This window comes from Ranitomeya imitator, chromosome 3 (assembly GCF_032444005.1).
Source record: "Ranitomeya imitator isolate aRanImi1 chromosome 3, aRanImi1.pri, whole genome shotgun sequence".
NCBI classification, from domain to species: domain Eukaryota; kingdom Metazoa; phylum Chordata; class Amphibia; order Anura; family Dendrobatidae; genus Ranitomeya; species Ranitomeya imitator.
The window spans coordinates 304,361,793-304,376,830 of NC_091284.1; the positions used below are offsets into that span (position 1 = coordinate 304,361,793).

Sequence of the window (15,038 nt, forward strand, 5' to 3'; positions counted from 1 at the left end):
ACGTGCCAGAAAGTGGCTGGAATTATTATTTCAAGAAGAAAAAAAAAAAAAAAACAAGCTCCCTACAATGAGCTCAGGACAAGTATGGCAGCAATAAAAAGGACTGCTTAACACAAAAATGTGGACAAATAAACAAGATAGGTAACTGTGCAGAAAGGAGCAACAGGAATTTTGCTTTAAAAAAAGCAGTTGGTTTGCATAGCACCATGCACACAGCTATGCAGCTGCTGCACTAAAATACGACCTCCACTGTCCCTGCACAAAAAGGTGGCGTGGGACAGTGAGAATCGCTCCAGCACAAGCGGTTTGGGGGTTTATATTTCCTCCCTAACTCTGTCCCTGCTTCTGACTAACTGCAGCAACACCTCTCCCTATGCTCAGATCGGCAGAAGTAAGATGGCGGTTAGCGTGCACGCCCCTATATACCCCCTGTGACGCCACAGACAGCAAGCCAATCACTGCCATGCCCTTCTCAAAGATGGTGGGGACCGAGACCTATGTCATCACGCTGCCCACAGTCTGCGTCCTCCTTCATTGGATGAAAAACGGCGGTGACATCATCGTATGAAACACGACTTTGGCGCTCTGATCGTGTACCGCATGGCCGATCCCACTGTAGGATCGGCTCGGGTTTCATGAAACCCGACTTTGCCTAAAAGTCGCCGATTTATGAAAATGACCGATCCGTTTCACTCAACCCTACTTTTTAGCATTTTTTAGTCGGATAATTAAAGAAAACCTTTTATTAAATTCAATATTCAAATAGTCCAAAACATCAAGACAAACCACACAAAAAACATCACATAAAAAAACCACAAGGTGCACTTCTATCTGTACATTCAGATCCGGGTACAAAAAAAAAACCTATAGATGCTGATAGCAAATACATTCTCCTTATCTCCTACTAGATGGAGGCCAGATGCTATCACATCAGGGGGGCGGAAATGTCACGATGGGGGCAGGCTTTGCTGCATTGAGAATCTCTCGCCTCCATCTATCCACTCTCTCTTTCCCCATGTGCTGACTTCTCCCGTCTGTGCCCTTTTATTTGACCTGTCTACCCCATGTACTATCCCCCTTGTCTGCTGTCTTTCTCCTTCCTGTGCTGTTCTCCCCTCATGTGCTGTCCCGTTTGAGCTGTCTCCCAGCTGTGCTCTGTCTCTCTCACCCCTGTGCACTTTCTCTCTCCCCCATCTGCTGTCTTCTCCTCTCAAGTCATCTCTTCTTTGACCTGTGTACTCCAGAATTTGCGCAGGCGCAGTAAATCAGCCGGCCGCCATCTTTGTGCAAACAGATAGCGGCGGTCACATTAAAACTGCGCATGCGCTCCTCCTGCACAAAGATGGCAGCGGTCAGTGAATCATTCGGCTGATCCCGGTGGCGGAGTGTTCGCGACGGTGTTCTGCTGGTGGTACTGTGCAAGAGGCTGCGTACGGCATATACAGTGTGTGTGTGTGTGTGTGTGTGTGTGTGTGTGTGTGTGTGTGTGTGTGTGTGTGGTGCGCACGGCACATAGTGTGTGTGTGTGTGGTGCGTACGATGTATAGTGTGTGTGTGTATGGTGCATACAGCACATACAGTGTGTGTGTGGGTGTGTGTGGGTGTGGTGCGTACTCCGTATACTGTGTGTGTGTGTGTGGTGTGACGGTGTTCCACTGCTACCACCAGCAGTTTCCATATTGATGCACCCATCGCTTGGGTGTCCCAATATGGAGGTCAGTGAACTTCCGCCACTTGGAATTCTGGGATCCGGACACATCTGGACGGAACAGGATGTGAAGACATTACAAGGTAAGTATATTTTAAGATACAAAGCCATATAAACATAAACTGGCACTTAGTGGGATTGTAGGCCTCAGAGCAACTCGTGTCAGTGGCTACTACTTTAGGGACAAGATGGAAGAATATTCATCCATGTAAGAAATTATTACTACAATATAACATCAGGTCATCTCATAAAGAAATGTTACATTTTATGCCAAATTATCAAATGTGGGAATAGGTCCATATGATTATTTTCCTCCTGTTACCCTGGACAGGGAGTCTCATTATAGACAAATAATATAGGCTGCACTCTATCATGCTAAAGCATGTCAATGTGAAATATATGAAATATGAATAGCAATACGGTTTTTGAATATTAGGAAAAAAAAAATTGAGACGCTTAGCATAAAATTTGGACAAATTATATCTGCTCATCAACCATCGTCAAGGTGGTCTCAAAAATTGATGGGAACCTACGTGTGTGAACACCTCTCTTAGGCTTTTTCTGTCATTTGTATGTTAGCTTACTGATCGAGCACTCCGCCCTTCAACATGTGGTGATTTTAGTTACAGCAGGTTCCTACTTACCCATAAATATAGGCTTTGCTGAGATAGGTGTCCACATTCACCCAGAAATTCAGACATCAGCCTAAGGGCTTGTTTCCATTTGCGAGAAACACATCCGTGAAAACCAAGCTCTGGCGCCGGCACTTGGGAGTGGAGAGTGCAGCTCCATGTGTTGCTATGCGGCCGCACGCTCCGATCTGGAGTGACGGCGCCAGAGCTTGGTTTTCACATGCGAGACACGGACGTGTTTCTCGCAAATGGAAACGAGCCCTTAGAGAGGCTCCCATCAGAATTTGAGACCAACTTGACGATGGTTGATGGGCAGATATAATTTGGCCATATTTTATGCTATGCATCTGAAAAAGTTTTTTTCCTAATATTCAAAAGCCATATTGCTATTCATATATTCATGTATTTCACATTGACGTGCTTTAGCATGATAGAGTGCAACCTTTTTTTTGTATATTGTATATGGAGGTAGCTCCTCCTGGTATGTACCTATTCACACTAGTCTGGATGTGTCAGTCAGTTTTTTGTCATTTGTAGGGAATCTCATTAGTCATACACATTACTCATCCAGGACGGAGGTAATATATCCAGGTTGTCTTCTCTCTCTGTGTTTCCGCTTACCAATTCGTCAGGGGAGTTGCTCGTGACAGCAGTAGTCTCTCCTTCTCTCCAAAACTAATGCTTTCACCGCAGAACACCGTAACTGAGTCTCTCTATTTATGCTCCCTCATATGCCAATCTATTCCTGGGCTAGTGGGAAGTTTTTCGTGACACTTCCATCCACGGTGGCGACCAGATTGCTCCATGGATTTGTTACATAGATGATATTTTCGTGTTATGGAAGGGTGATGCGACACACTTCAGTGAATTTGAGAGATTAAAAACTTCTCTATTAGATCATTAATTAATTGTCACTCCAAAGACATTATTTACAAAGCCACCTGCCAGTGTTAACTTGAATACGTTGGTAAAACGAAAAGGGAAAACCGGGGAAGGGGGAAGGGACGGGGCAGATCTACAAGACATTGCCAGTAAAAAGGACACACCGATAGCCAGGTATATCAACTCTGTACACGAAGGCTGCAGTGCAGCAATTGCATTTATGGCAGTAGATCAAATTGGATTTCCACCAAGGGAATGGGACTGGGACAGGATACTTCAAAAAGACTACATTGATTTTTTGTTTTAAAATTACTTCACCAACAGGATTGAACAAACAACTATCATTCAGTTGTTTCCTTTGAGCGTAGGGAGATATAGGGATAGTAAGAAATAGGGCTAAAACGACATTGAGCGGGGCGCCATTTAGCTTGGATATAGCGTTATCAGAGCATGCTTGGGCGTTATAATAACGGGGGCTCGAGTAATATGTTCAAGTACTCGCAGCTGCATGATTCACGAGTGACAGCCACGAATCATGAAGCTGCAGCGACTCGAATCTATTACTCGAGCCCAGCGATACTCGGATAACGCAATATCCAAGCACGCTCGCTCATCACTAGTGACAACCCCTGCAGCATGGAAGGAGTCAGAATAGAATGAGTTAAGTAGAGGTTTTGTAGATACCATTCCCCGACCCCTCACTGCACACTGTTAATATAATTTCTGACAGAATCTACTATGGTCTCATATCTAGTATCCAATAACATGATATGGACGATGCCATCTGCCACTTTCCATGCAGTATCCTCATATATTCAGATACAATATGAACTGAAATTTATCGCTATCTGTCTGTGACTCACTGTATTTAATTTAATTCTGCAAACTTGAACAAATGCACAATACTCACCAATGTGGGTTTATCCATTTTGAGTACATCCAAGATTAGGGAGGACAAAGGTCTTTACCCTCTGATCTCAATCTACTACTTTGGTGTGGAAAGAATTTTTAGGGAGGAGGGAGAGTCCTTTTAAAAGGGATTGAAGGGGTATGTCACTATAAGATAGATCTTCATCATTCCACAGAAGGGAGGGCTTGTTAGACATGCCCCCTTAGTATAATGTTCCCTCTAATTATCATATTCTGATGCTGCTTGGTAATGAACCGGGCATCTGCATGCGTGCACTCTTGAAGTGATGTGTGCAGTTCTCAGCCAGGGCTGCAGTTACACCGCCCGGATAGGACGTCGGAAAAAATGGATGTGACATGACAGCAAGGTACGGCACAGCACATACAAAATGGAGGGGTCATCTGACGCACACAGAAGTATAGACAGACTCAATAACCGTGTTCTGTGGCGAGAGCATTAAATAACAGCAGTGGTAGGAGAGACCACTGCTGTCACCAGCAACTCCCCTGACGAATGGATAGGCAGACGCACGGTGGTAGAAAGAAGACAACCCAGATATTACCTCCGTCCTGGATGAGTAATGTGCATGACTAATGAGATTCCCTCTCTAAAGTAATAGCAGGAAAGGAATCACATGGATCTATTCCCACATTTGATAATTTGGGAGAGAATGTTCTATTTTCTTTATGAGATTACCTGATGTGTGCCATCTTGTAATAATAATTTCATACAGAGATGAATAGTCTCCCATCTTATCCCTAAAATAGTCGCCACTGCCACGAGTTGCTCTGAGGCTTACAATCCCACCAGCTAAGTGCCAGTTTGGTATGGCTTTTAATAGGAGATAAGGAGAATGCCTTTGTATCTCATTTGAAAATAAATGTTATTGGTATCAACATCAGTAGGTTTTTGTATTCGGATCTTAACCCCTTTACCCCCAAGGGTGGTTTGCACGTTAATGACCGGGCCAATTTTTACAATTCTGAACACTGACCCTTTATGAGGTTATAACTCTGGAACGCTTCAACGGATCCTGATGATTCTGACATTTTCTCGAGACATATTGTACTTCATGACAATGGTAAAAATTCTTTGATAGTACTCGCGTTTATTTGTGAAAAAAACGGAAATTTGGCGAAAATTATGAAAATTTCGCAATTTTCCAACTTTGAATTTTTATGCAATTAAATCACAGAGATATGTCACACAAAATACTTAATAAGTAACATTTCCCACATGTCTACTTTACATCAGCACAATTTTGGAACCAAAATTTTTTTTTGTTAGGGAGTTATAAGGGTTAAAATTTGACCAGCAATTTCTCATTTCTACAACACCATTTTTTTTTAGGGACCACATCTCATTTGAAGTCATTTTGAGGGGTCTATATGATAGAAAATACCCAAGTGTGACACCATTCTAAAAACTACACCCCTCAAGGTGCTCAAAACCATATTCAAGAAGTTTATTAACCCTTCTGGTGCTTCACAGGAATTTTTTGAATGTTTAAATAAAACTGAACATTTAACTTTTTTCACAAAAAATTTAATTCAGCTCCAATTTGTTTTATTTTACCAAGGGTAACAGGAGAAAATTGACCCAAAACGTTGTTGTACAATTTGTCCTGAGTACGCCGATACCCCACATGTGGGGGTAAACCACTGTTTGGGCGCATGGCAGAGGTCAGAAGCGAAGGAGCGCCATTTGCTTTCAATGCAAAATTGACTGAAATTGAGATGGGACGCCATGTTTCGTTTGGAGAGCCCCTGATGTGCCTAAACATTGAAACCCCCCACAAGTGACACCATTTTGGAAAGTAGACCCCCTAAGGAACTTATCTAGAGGTGTGGTGAGCACTTTGACCCACCAAGTGCTTCACAGAAGTTTATAATGTAGAACCGTAAAAATAAAAAATCATATTTTTTCACAAAAATTATCTTTTCGCCCCCAATTTTTTATTTTCCCAAGGGTAAGAGAAGAAATTGGACCCCAAAAGTTGTTGTACAATTTGTCCTGAGTACGCTGATACCCCATATGTGGGGGTAAACCACTGTTTGGGCGGATGGGAGAGCTCGGAAGGGAAGGAGCACCATTTGACTTTTCAATGCAAAATTGACAGGAATTGAGATGGGACGCCATGTTGCGTTTGGAGAGCCACTGATGTGCCTAAACATTGAAACCCCCCACAAGTGACACCATTTTTGAAAGTAGACCCCCTAAGGAACTTATCTAGAGGTGTGGTGAGCACTTTGACCCACCAAGCGCTTCCCAGAAGTTTATAATGCAGAGCCGTAAAAATAAAACAAAAATTTTTTCCCACAAAATTTATTTTTTTAGTCCCCAGTTTTGTATTTTCCCGAGGGTAACAGGAGAAATTGGACCCCAAAAGTTGTTGCCCAATTTGTCCTGAGTGCGATGATACACCATATGTGGGGGGAACCACTGTTTGGGCGCATGGGAAAGCTCGGAAGGGAAGGAGTGACATTTGAATGCAGACTTAGATGGAATGGTCTGCAGGCGTCACATTGCGTTTGCAGGACCCCTGATGTGCCTAAACAGTGGAAACCCCCCAATTATAACTGAAACCCTAATCCAAACACACCCCTAACCCTAATCCCAACCCTATTCCCAACTGTAAATGTAATCTAAACCCCAACTGTAACTTTAGCCCCAACCCTAACCCTAACTTTAGCCCCAACCCAAACTGTAGCCCTAACCCTAACCCTAGCCCTAATGGGAAAATGGAAATAAATACATTTTTTTAATTTTTCCCTAACTAAGGGGGTGATGAAGGGGGGTTTGATTTACTTTTATAGTGGGTTTTTTAGCGGATTTTTATGATTGGCAGCCGTCACACACTGAAAGACGCTTTTTATTGCAAAAAATATTTTTTGCGTTAACACATTTTGAGAGCTATAATTTTTCCATATTTTGGTCCACAGAGTCATGTGAGGTCTTGTTTTTTGCGGGACATTGCTTGATCGCTTTTTATTCCGATTTTTGTGAGGCAGAATGATCAAAAACCAGCTATTCATGAATTTCTTTTGGGGTAGGCGTTTATACCGTTCCGCTTTTGGTTAAATTGATAAAGCAGCTTTATTTTTCGGGTCAGTACGATTACAGCGACACCTCATTTATATCATTTTTTTATGTTTTGTCGCTTTTATACGATAAAAACTATTTTATAGAAAAAATAATTATTTTTGCATCGCTTTATTCTCAGGACTATAACTTTTTTATTTTTTTGCTGATGATGCTGTATGGTGGCTCGTTTTTTGCGGGACAAGATGACGTTTTCATTTACCATGGTTATTTATATCTGTCTTTTTGATCGCGTGTTATTCCACTTTTTGTTCGGCAGTATGATAATAAAGCGTTGTTTTTTGCCTCTTTTTTTTCTTACGGTGTTTACTGAAGGGGTTAACTAGTGGGCCAGTTTTATAGGTCGGGCCGTTACGGATGCGGCGATACTAAATATATGTACTTTTATTGTTTTTGGTTTTTTTATTTAGATAAAGAAATGTATTTATGGGAATAATATTTTTATTTTTTTTCATTATTTAGGAATATTTTTTTTTATTTTTTTTTACACATTTGGAAAAAATTTTTTTTTTTAACTTTTTTACTTTGTCCCAAGGGGGGGACATCACAGATCGGTGATCTGACAGTTTGCATAGCACTCTGTCAGATCACCGATCTGACTAACAGCACTGCAGGCTTCACAGTGCCTGCTCTGAGCAGGCTCTGTGAAGCCACCTCCCTCCCTGCAAGACCCGGATGCCGTGGCCATGTTGGATCCGGGCCTGGAGCAGGGAGGGAGGAATGCAGACCCTCGCAGCAACGCGATAACATCGCGTTGCTGCGGGGGGCTCAGGGAAGCCCGCAGGGAGCCCCCTCCCTGCGCGATGCTTCCCTGCACGGCCGGCACATCGCGATCATGTTTGATCGCGGTGTGTCGGGGGTTAATGTGCCGGGGGCGGTCCGTGACTGCTCCTGGCACATAGTGCCGGATGTCAGCTGCGATAGGCAGCTGACACCCGGCCGCGATCGGCGGCGCTCCCCATGTGAGCGCCGCCGATCGCGCTGGACGTACTATCCCGTCGGTGGTCATAGGGGCCCACCCCATCTCGACGGGATAGTACGTCCGATGTCAGAAAGGGGTTAATGTGCCGATAGAGGTGAACCACCTTGTGTTGTTATATATGCTGTTTGTTTTGGGTTGTTTGTCTTAGTGTTTTGGACTATTTTAACATTTCATTTAATAAAAGTTGTTTTTTTTGTTTTTTATTTAATTATCCCACTAATTGCTTTGCCACAGTTGACAAGTGGGTTACTCCTATTATCCAATTAGATACCCAGCTATCTTTTCATTGTGTTCATATACCCTTACACTTCCTCTAGTTCTTGTGATTCTAAGCCTTCTCTATCCACATCTGCCCACAAATTATTTTATAGATCACCCAGCCCTCCTAAATACATATAAAAATCAATGTATATACTTATGTATTACACCAGATGGTGGCCCGATTGTAACGCATCGGGTATTCTAGAATATGCATGTCCACGTAGTATATTGCACAGGCCACGTAGTATATTGCCTAGTCACGTACTATATTGCCCAGCTACGTAGTATATTGCCCAGCCACATAGTATATTGCCCAGCCACATAGTATATTGCCCAGCCACATAGTATATTGCCCAGCCACATAGTATATTGCCCAGCCACGTAGTATATTGCCCAGCCACGTAGTATATTGCCCAGTCACGTAGTATATTGCCCAGTCACGTAGTATATTGCCCAGTCACGTAGTATATTGCCCAGTCACGTAGTATATTGCCCAGTCACGTAGTATATTGCCCAGTCACGTAGTATATTGCCCAGTCACATAGTATATTGCCCAGCCACGTAAAATATTGCCAAGTCACGTAGTATATTGCTCAGGCACGTAGTATATTGCCCAGCCACGTAGTATATTGCCCAGCCACATAGTATACAGCACAGACACGTAGTATATTGCCCAGTCACGTAGTATATTGGCCAGTCACGTAGTATATTGCGCCAGTCACGTAGCATATTGCCCAGCCACGTAGTATATTGGCCAGTCCCATAGTATATTGCCCAGCCAAGTAGTATATTGCCCAGCCAAGTAGTATATTGCCCAGCCAAGTAGTATATTGCCTAGCCAAGTAGTATATTGCCCAGCCAAGTAGTATATTGCCCAGCCAAGTAGTATATTGCCCAGTCACGGAGTATATTGCCCAGTCACGTAGTATATTGCCCAGGCACGTAGTATATTGCCCAGCCACGTAGTATATTGCCCACTCACATAGTATATTGCCCAGTCACGTAGTATATTGCCCAGTCACGTACTATATTGCCCAGCCACGTAGTATATTGCCCAGTCACGTAGCATATTGCCCAGTCACGTAGTATATTGCCCAGTCACGTAGTATATTGGCCAGTCACGTAGTATATTGCCCAGTCACGTAGTATATTGCCCAGTCACGTAGTATATTGCCCAGTCACGTAGCATATTGCCCAGTCACGTAGCATATTGCCCAGTCACGTAGCATATTGCCCAGTCACGTAGCATATTGGCCAGTCACGTAGTATATTGGCCAGTCACGTAGTACATTGGCCAGTCACGTAGTATATTGCGCCAGTCACGTAGTATATTGCCCAGCCACGTAGTATATTGGCCAGTCCCATAGTATATTGCCCAGCCAAGTAGTATATTGCCCAGCCAAGTAGTATATTGCCCAGTCACGTAGTATATTGCCCAGGCACGTAGTATATTGCCCAGCCACGTAGTATATTGCCCAGCCACGTAGTATATTGCCCAGTCACATAGTATATTGCCCAGTCGTGTAGTATATTGCCCAGCCACATAGTATATTGGCCAGTCACATAATTTATTGCCCAGCCACGTAGTATATTGCCCAGTCACGTAGTATATTGGCCAATCACGTAGTATATTGGCCAATCACGTAGTATATTGGCCAGTCACGTAGTATACTGCCCAGCTACGTAGTATATTGCCCAGCCACGTAGTATATTGCCCAGCCACGTAGTATATTGCCCAGTTACGTAGTATATAAGCCCAGTGACGTAGTATACAGAACAGAGCCACGTAGCATATTGCACAGCGACGTAGTATACAGCACAGAGCCACGTAGTATATTGCACAGCGACGTAGTATACAGCACAGAGCCACATAGTATATTGCCCAGCCACGTAGTATATTGGCCAGTCACGTAGTATATTGCCCAGCCACGTATGTCACAGATTAAAAAATAAAAAAAATACATATACTCACCTTCCGAGGGAGCCCTTGTAGTCATGTCGCCTGTGTGCGGTGCACTCGGCAGCTTCCGGTCCCAGGGTTGGTAGCGCAGGACCTGTGATGAGGTCGCGGTCACATGACCGTGACGTCATGGCAGGTCCTTGTCCCATAATAATAATAATCTTTATTTTTATATAGCGCTAAGATATTCCGCAGCGCTTTACAGTTTGCACACATTATCATCGCTGTCCCCATTGGGGCTCACAATCTAGATTTCCTATCAGTATGTCTTTGGAATGTGGGAGGAAACCGGAGAACCCGGAGGAAACCCACGCAAACACGGAGAGAACATACAAACTCTTTGCAGATGTTGTCCTGGGTCGGATTAGAACCCAGGATCCCAGCGCTGCAAGGCTGCAGTGCTATCCACTACGCCACCGTGCTGCCCATGTACCATCCTTGCTACCGGAACCTGCCGCTTGCATGGAGCGGTTACCGGAGCATCGCGAGGAGCGGGAAAGGCGGCGGAAGGTGAGTATATTATGATTAATTTTTTTTTATTATTATTTAACATTAGATCTTTTTACTATTGATGCCGCATAGGCAGCATGAATAATAAAAAGTTGGGGACACACAGGGTTAATAGCAGCGGTAACGAAGTGCGTTACCCACGGCATAACGCGGTCCGTTACCGCCGGCATTAACCCTGTATGAGCGGTGACTGGAGGGGAGTATGGAGCGGGCGCCGGGCAGTGACTGTGGGGAGTAAGGAGCGTCCATTTTTCCGCCGGACAGTGCCCGTCGTTGATTGGTCCTGGCTGTTTTGCCGCGACCAATCAGCGACTTGGATTTCCATGACAGACAGAGGCCGCGACAAATGAATATCTGTGACAGAAAGACAGACAGACAGACGGAAGTGACCCTTAGCCAATTATATAGTAGATAAGCTGTAATGGATTACCTTGAAACGGGACTGCTGTTTCCGCATTCTTATCCTCCTCTGCCTGTTTCATACTGAGTAAAGTACTTGCAAAAAGTGGATTGTTTATGAAATGTTTCATATAGTGATTTTCACAATCATCCTTTGTCTTTGTGCGCATTTGAATAGCAACTTCTTGCCTAAAATATTTAAACAAAATTTAACAAGGCAGTTTTAACATGGAGACGTTGGCAAGGTGTTGACACAATCTAAAATACTTATAAGGGGGCACCACGGACAGTGGGATACCACCAGGAACTATACAAAGATGAACATGCACAAAGGAAAACAGACTAGGTCCTAAAAATGGGGATCAGCACAATACGGATATGACATGAATGTAAACACAGCTTTATTGGGAAACACAGAAAAGTGACAAAAACACTTACATTTAAAAACATTTAGAAAAGCATACTTATGCTATACACAACAGCCCCTAATACGGCAGTAACCCACATAGGACTCAACAGTATAATATCATATACAATGTGTTATCACAAAAACCAGCCTGGCCATGATGTCATGCGTATAGGCCATAGTACCTTGGCACTCCCCCGGGTAATTTATAAAGTGCTGATAACAAATGTAAAAAATAGCAATAACAAAATGTGGAGCTCACACGGACATGTTAATCCCTGCACCCAAGGTCCAGAATAAAAGGACCGCGCCACACAAACCTGCCTACCAATAAGGAAACAGATGTGCATATGGATGCGTACAATACAAGGTAACAGGGACCCTTAGCAAGCAGTGAAGTCACTTGTGATATGCAACCCACAATATGCCACAAGAATACTAAGAAAATAACACAGGGAGAATTTCAAGGCCACATGTGAAACAGAGTCAATCAATATACAGTGGGGCAAAAAAGTATTTAGTCAGTCAGCAATAGTGCAAGTTCCACCACTTAAAAAGATGAGAGGCATCTGTAATTTACATCATAGGTAGACCTCAACTATGGGAGACAAACTGAGAAAAAAAAATCCAGAAAATGACATTGTCTGTTTTTTAACATTTTATTTGCATATTATGGTGGAAAATAAGTATTTGGTCAGAAACAAAATTTAATCTCAATACTTTGTAATATATCCTTTGTTGGCAATGACAGAGCTCAAACGTTTTCTGTAAGTCTTCACAAGGTTGCCAAACACTGTTGTTGGTATGTTGGCCCATTCCTCCATGCAGATCTCTTCTAGAGCAGTGATGTTTTTGGCTTTTCGCTTGGCAACACGGACTTTCAACTCCCTCCAAAGGTTTTCTATAGGGTTGAGATCTGGAGACTGGCTAGGCCACTCCAGGACCTTGAAATGCTTCTTACGAAGCCACTCCTTCGTTGCCCTGGCGGTGTGCTTTGGATCATTGTCATGTTGAAAGACCCAACCACGTTTCATCTTCAATGCCCTTGCTGATGGAAGGAGGTTTGCACTCAAAATCTCACGATACATGGCCCCATTCATTCTTTCATGTACCCGGATCAGTCGTCCTGGCCCCTTTGCAGAGAAACAGCCCCAAAGCATGATGTTTCCACCACCATGCTTTACAGTAGGTATGGTGTTTGATGGATGCAACTCAGTATTCTTTTTCCTCCAAACGCGACAAGTTGTGTTTCTACCAAACAGTTCCAGTTTGGTTTCATCAGACCATAGGACATTCTCCCAAAACTCCTCTGGATCATCCAAATGCTCACTAGCAAACTTCAGACGGGCCCGGACATGTACTGGCTTAAGCAGTGGGACATGTCTGGCACTGCAGGATCTGAGTCCATGGTGGCGTAGTGTGTTACTTATGGTAGGCCTTGTTACATTGGTCCCAGCTCTCTGCAGTTCATTCACTAGGTCCCCCCGCGTGGTTCTGGGATTTTTGCTCACCGTTCTTGTGATCATTCTGACCCCACGGGGTGGGATTTTGCGTGGAGCCCCAGATCGAGGGAGATTATCAGTGGTCTTGTATGTCTTCCATTTTCTAATTATTGTTCCCACTGTTGATTTCTTCACTCCAAGCTGGTTGGCTATTGCAGATTCAGTCTTCCCAGCCTGGTACAGGGCTACAATTTTTTTTCTGGTGTCCTTTGACAGCGCTTTGGTCTTCACCATAGTGGAGTTTGGAGTCAGACTGTTTGAGGGTGTGCACAGATGTCTTTTTATACTGATAACAAGTTTAAACAGGTGCCATTACTACAGGTAATGAGTGGAGGAAAGAGGAGACTCTTAAAGAAGAAGTTACAGGTCTGTGAGAGCCAGAAATCTTGATTGTTTGTTTCTGACCAAATACTTATTTTCCACCATAATATGCAAAAAAAATGATAAAAAAACAGACAATGTTATTTTCTGGATTTTTTTTTCTCAGTTTGTCTCCCATAGTTGAGGTCTACCTATGATGTAAATTACAGACGCCTCTCATCTTTTTAAGTGGTGGAACTTGCACTATTGCTGACTGACTAAATACTTTTTTGCCCCACTGTATAATACCCAAAGGCATGTGTTGCCTAAGCCTGTTGAACCTCTCATGGGAGTCCTAATGTGGGCTACTAAGAGACCCAACGCGTGTCGCCACCACACAGGGTGGCTTCGTCAGGGGTAATCTAAGGACCAAGTGTGTGCCACTTATATATACAAATAAGTAAATGACGTTACCACAATCAGCTATGTTGCTGCTTATCGGCCGCAAGGAGTGTTCCAAGCCGCATCATGCAATGCCCCGTCCCCCCTCCGTTTTTAAATGTAAGTGTTTTTGTCACTTTTCTGTGTTTCCCAATAAAGCTGTGTTTACATTCATGTCATATCCGTATTGCGGTGATCCCCATTTTTAGGACCTAGTCTGTTTTCCTTTGTGCGTGTTGACACAATCTGTGCAAACCGACTCCCCCCATCTGAAAATGAGAAAAAATCCAAACAATACGGTCTGGCGCTAATTAATTTGTCCTCACTGTATTACTGAAACACAATGGGAAGTTTTGACACTTGGTCTCATGTTTGTACAAAGTGACAACTTTGACTTCTTTGATGGGATAGTCTGCCGGCGTCACACTGCGTTTGCAGAGCCCCTAACGTGCCTAAACAGTGGAACCCCTCCACAACTGACCCCATTTTGGAAACTAGACTACCCAAGGAACTTACCCAAGGAAGTGTTTTACTAAAGTTTAAAATGTAGAGCCGTGAAAATTAAAAAAAACATTTTTTTCCAAAAAAATGATCTTTTAGCCCACAATTTTTTATTTTTAGGGTAACAGGAGAAATTGGACCCCATAAGTTGTTGCTCAATTTGTCCTGAGTATGCTGGTACCCCATATGTGGGGAGAAAACGACTGTTTAGGCACAAGTCAGGACTTGAAAGGGAAGTAGTGACGTTTTGGAATGCACACTTTGATGGGATGGTCTGCGGGCATCATGTTGCATTTTCAGAGCCACTGATGTGCGTAAACAGTAGAAACTCCCAAGTGACTCCATTTTGGAAACTACACCACCCAAAGAACTTATCTAGATGTGTGGTGAGCACTTTAAACCCCCAAGTGCTTCACAGAAGTTTATTACGTAGAGCTGTGAAAATAAAAAATTATATTAAAATTTTTCCACAAAAAATTATCTTTTCACCCCCAAATTTGTATTTTCCCAAGGGTAACAGGAGAAATTATACCCCCAAAGTT

General features: G+C 43.3%; 1 protein-coding gene across 7 annotated transcripts in view; it reads right to left on the bottom strand.

Annotated features, from left to right (window-relative positions):
- The window catches only part of TADA2A (transcriptional adaptor 2A), a 306,061-nt gene that overhangs the window by 209,963 nt on the left and 81,060 nt on the right, over nucleotides 1–15,038 (bottom strand). For all 7 annotated transcript variants that reach the window (XR_011319238.1, XR_011319239.1, XM_069756577.1 and 4 more), the window contains exon 5: nucleotides 11,378–11,535. Coding sequence is in view for 5 of the 7 variants with exons in the window: in XM_069756577.1 (XP_069612678.1) it covers nucleotides 11,378–11,535 (158 nt within the window). In the remaining 2 variants the exon portion in view is untranslated. The remainder of the gene's footprint in view (nucleotides 1–11,377; nucleotides 11,536–15,038) is intronic.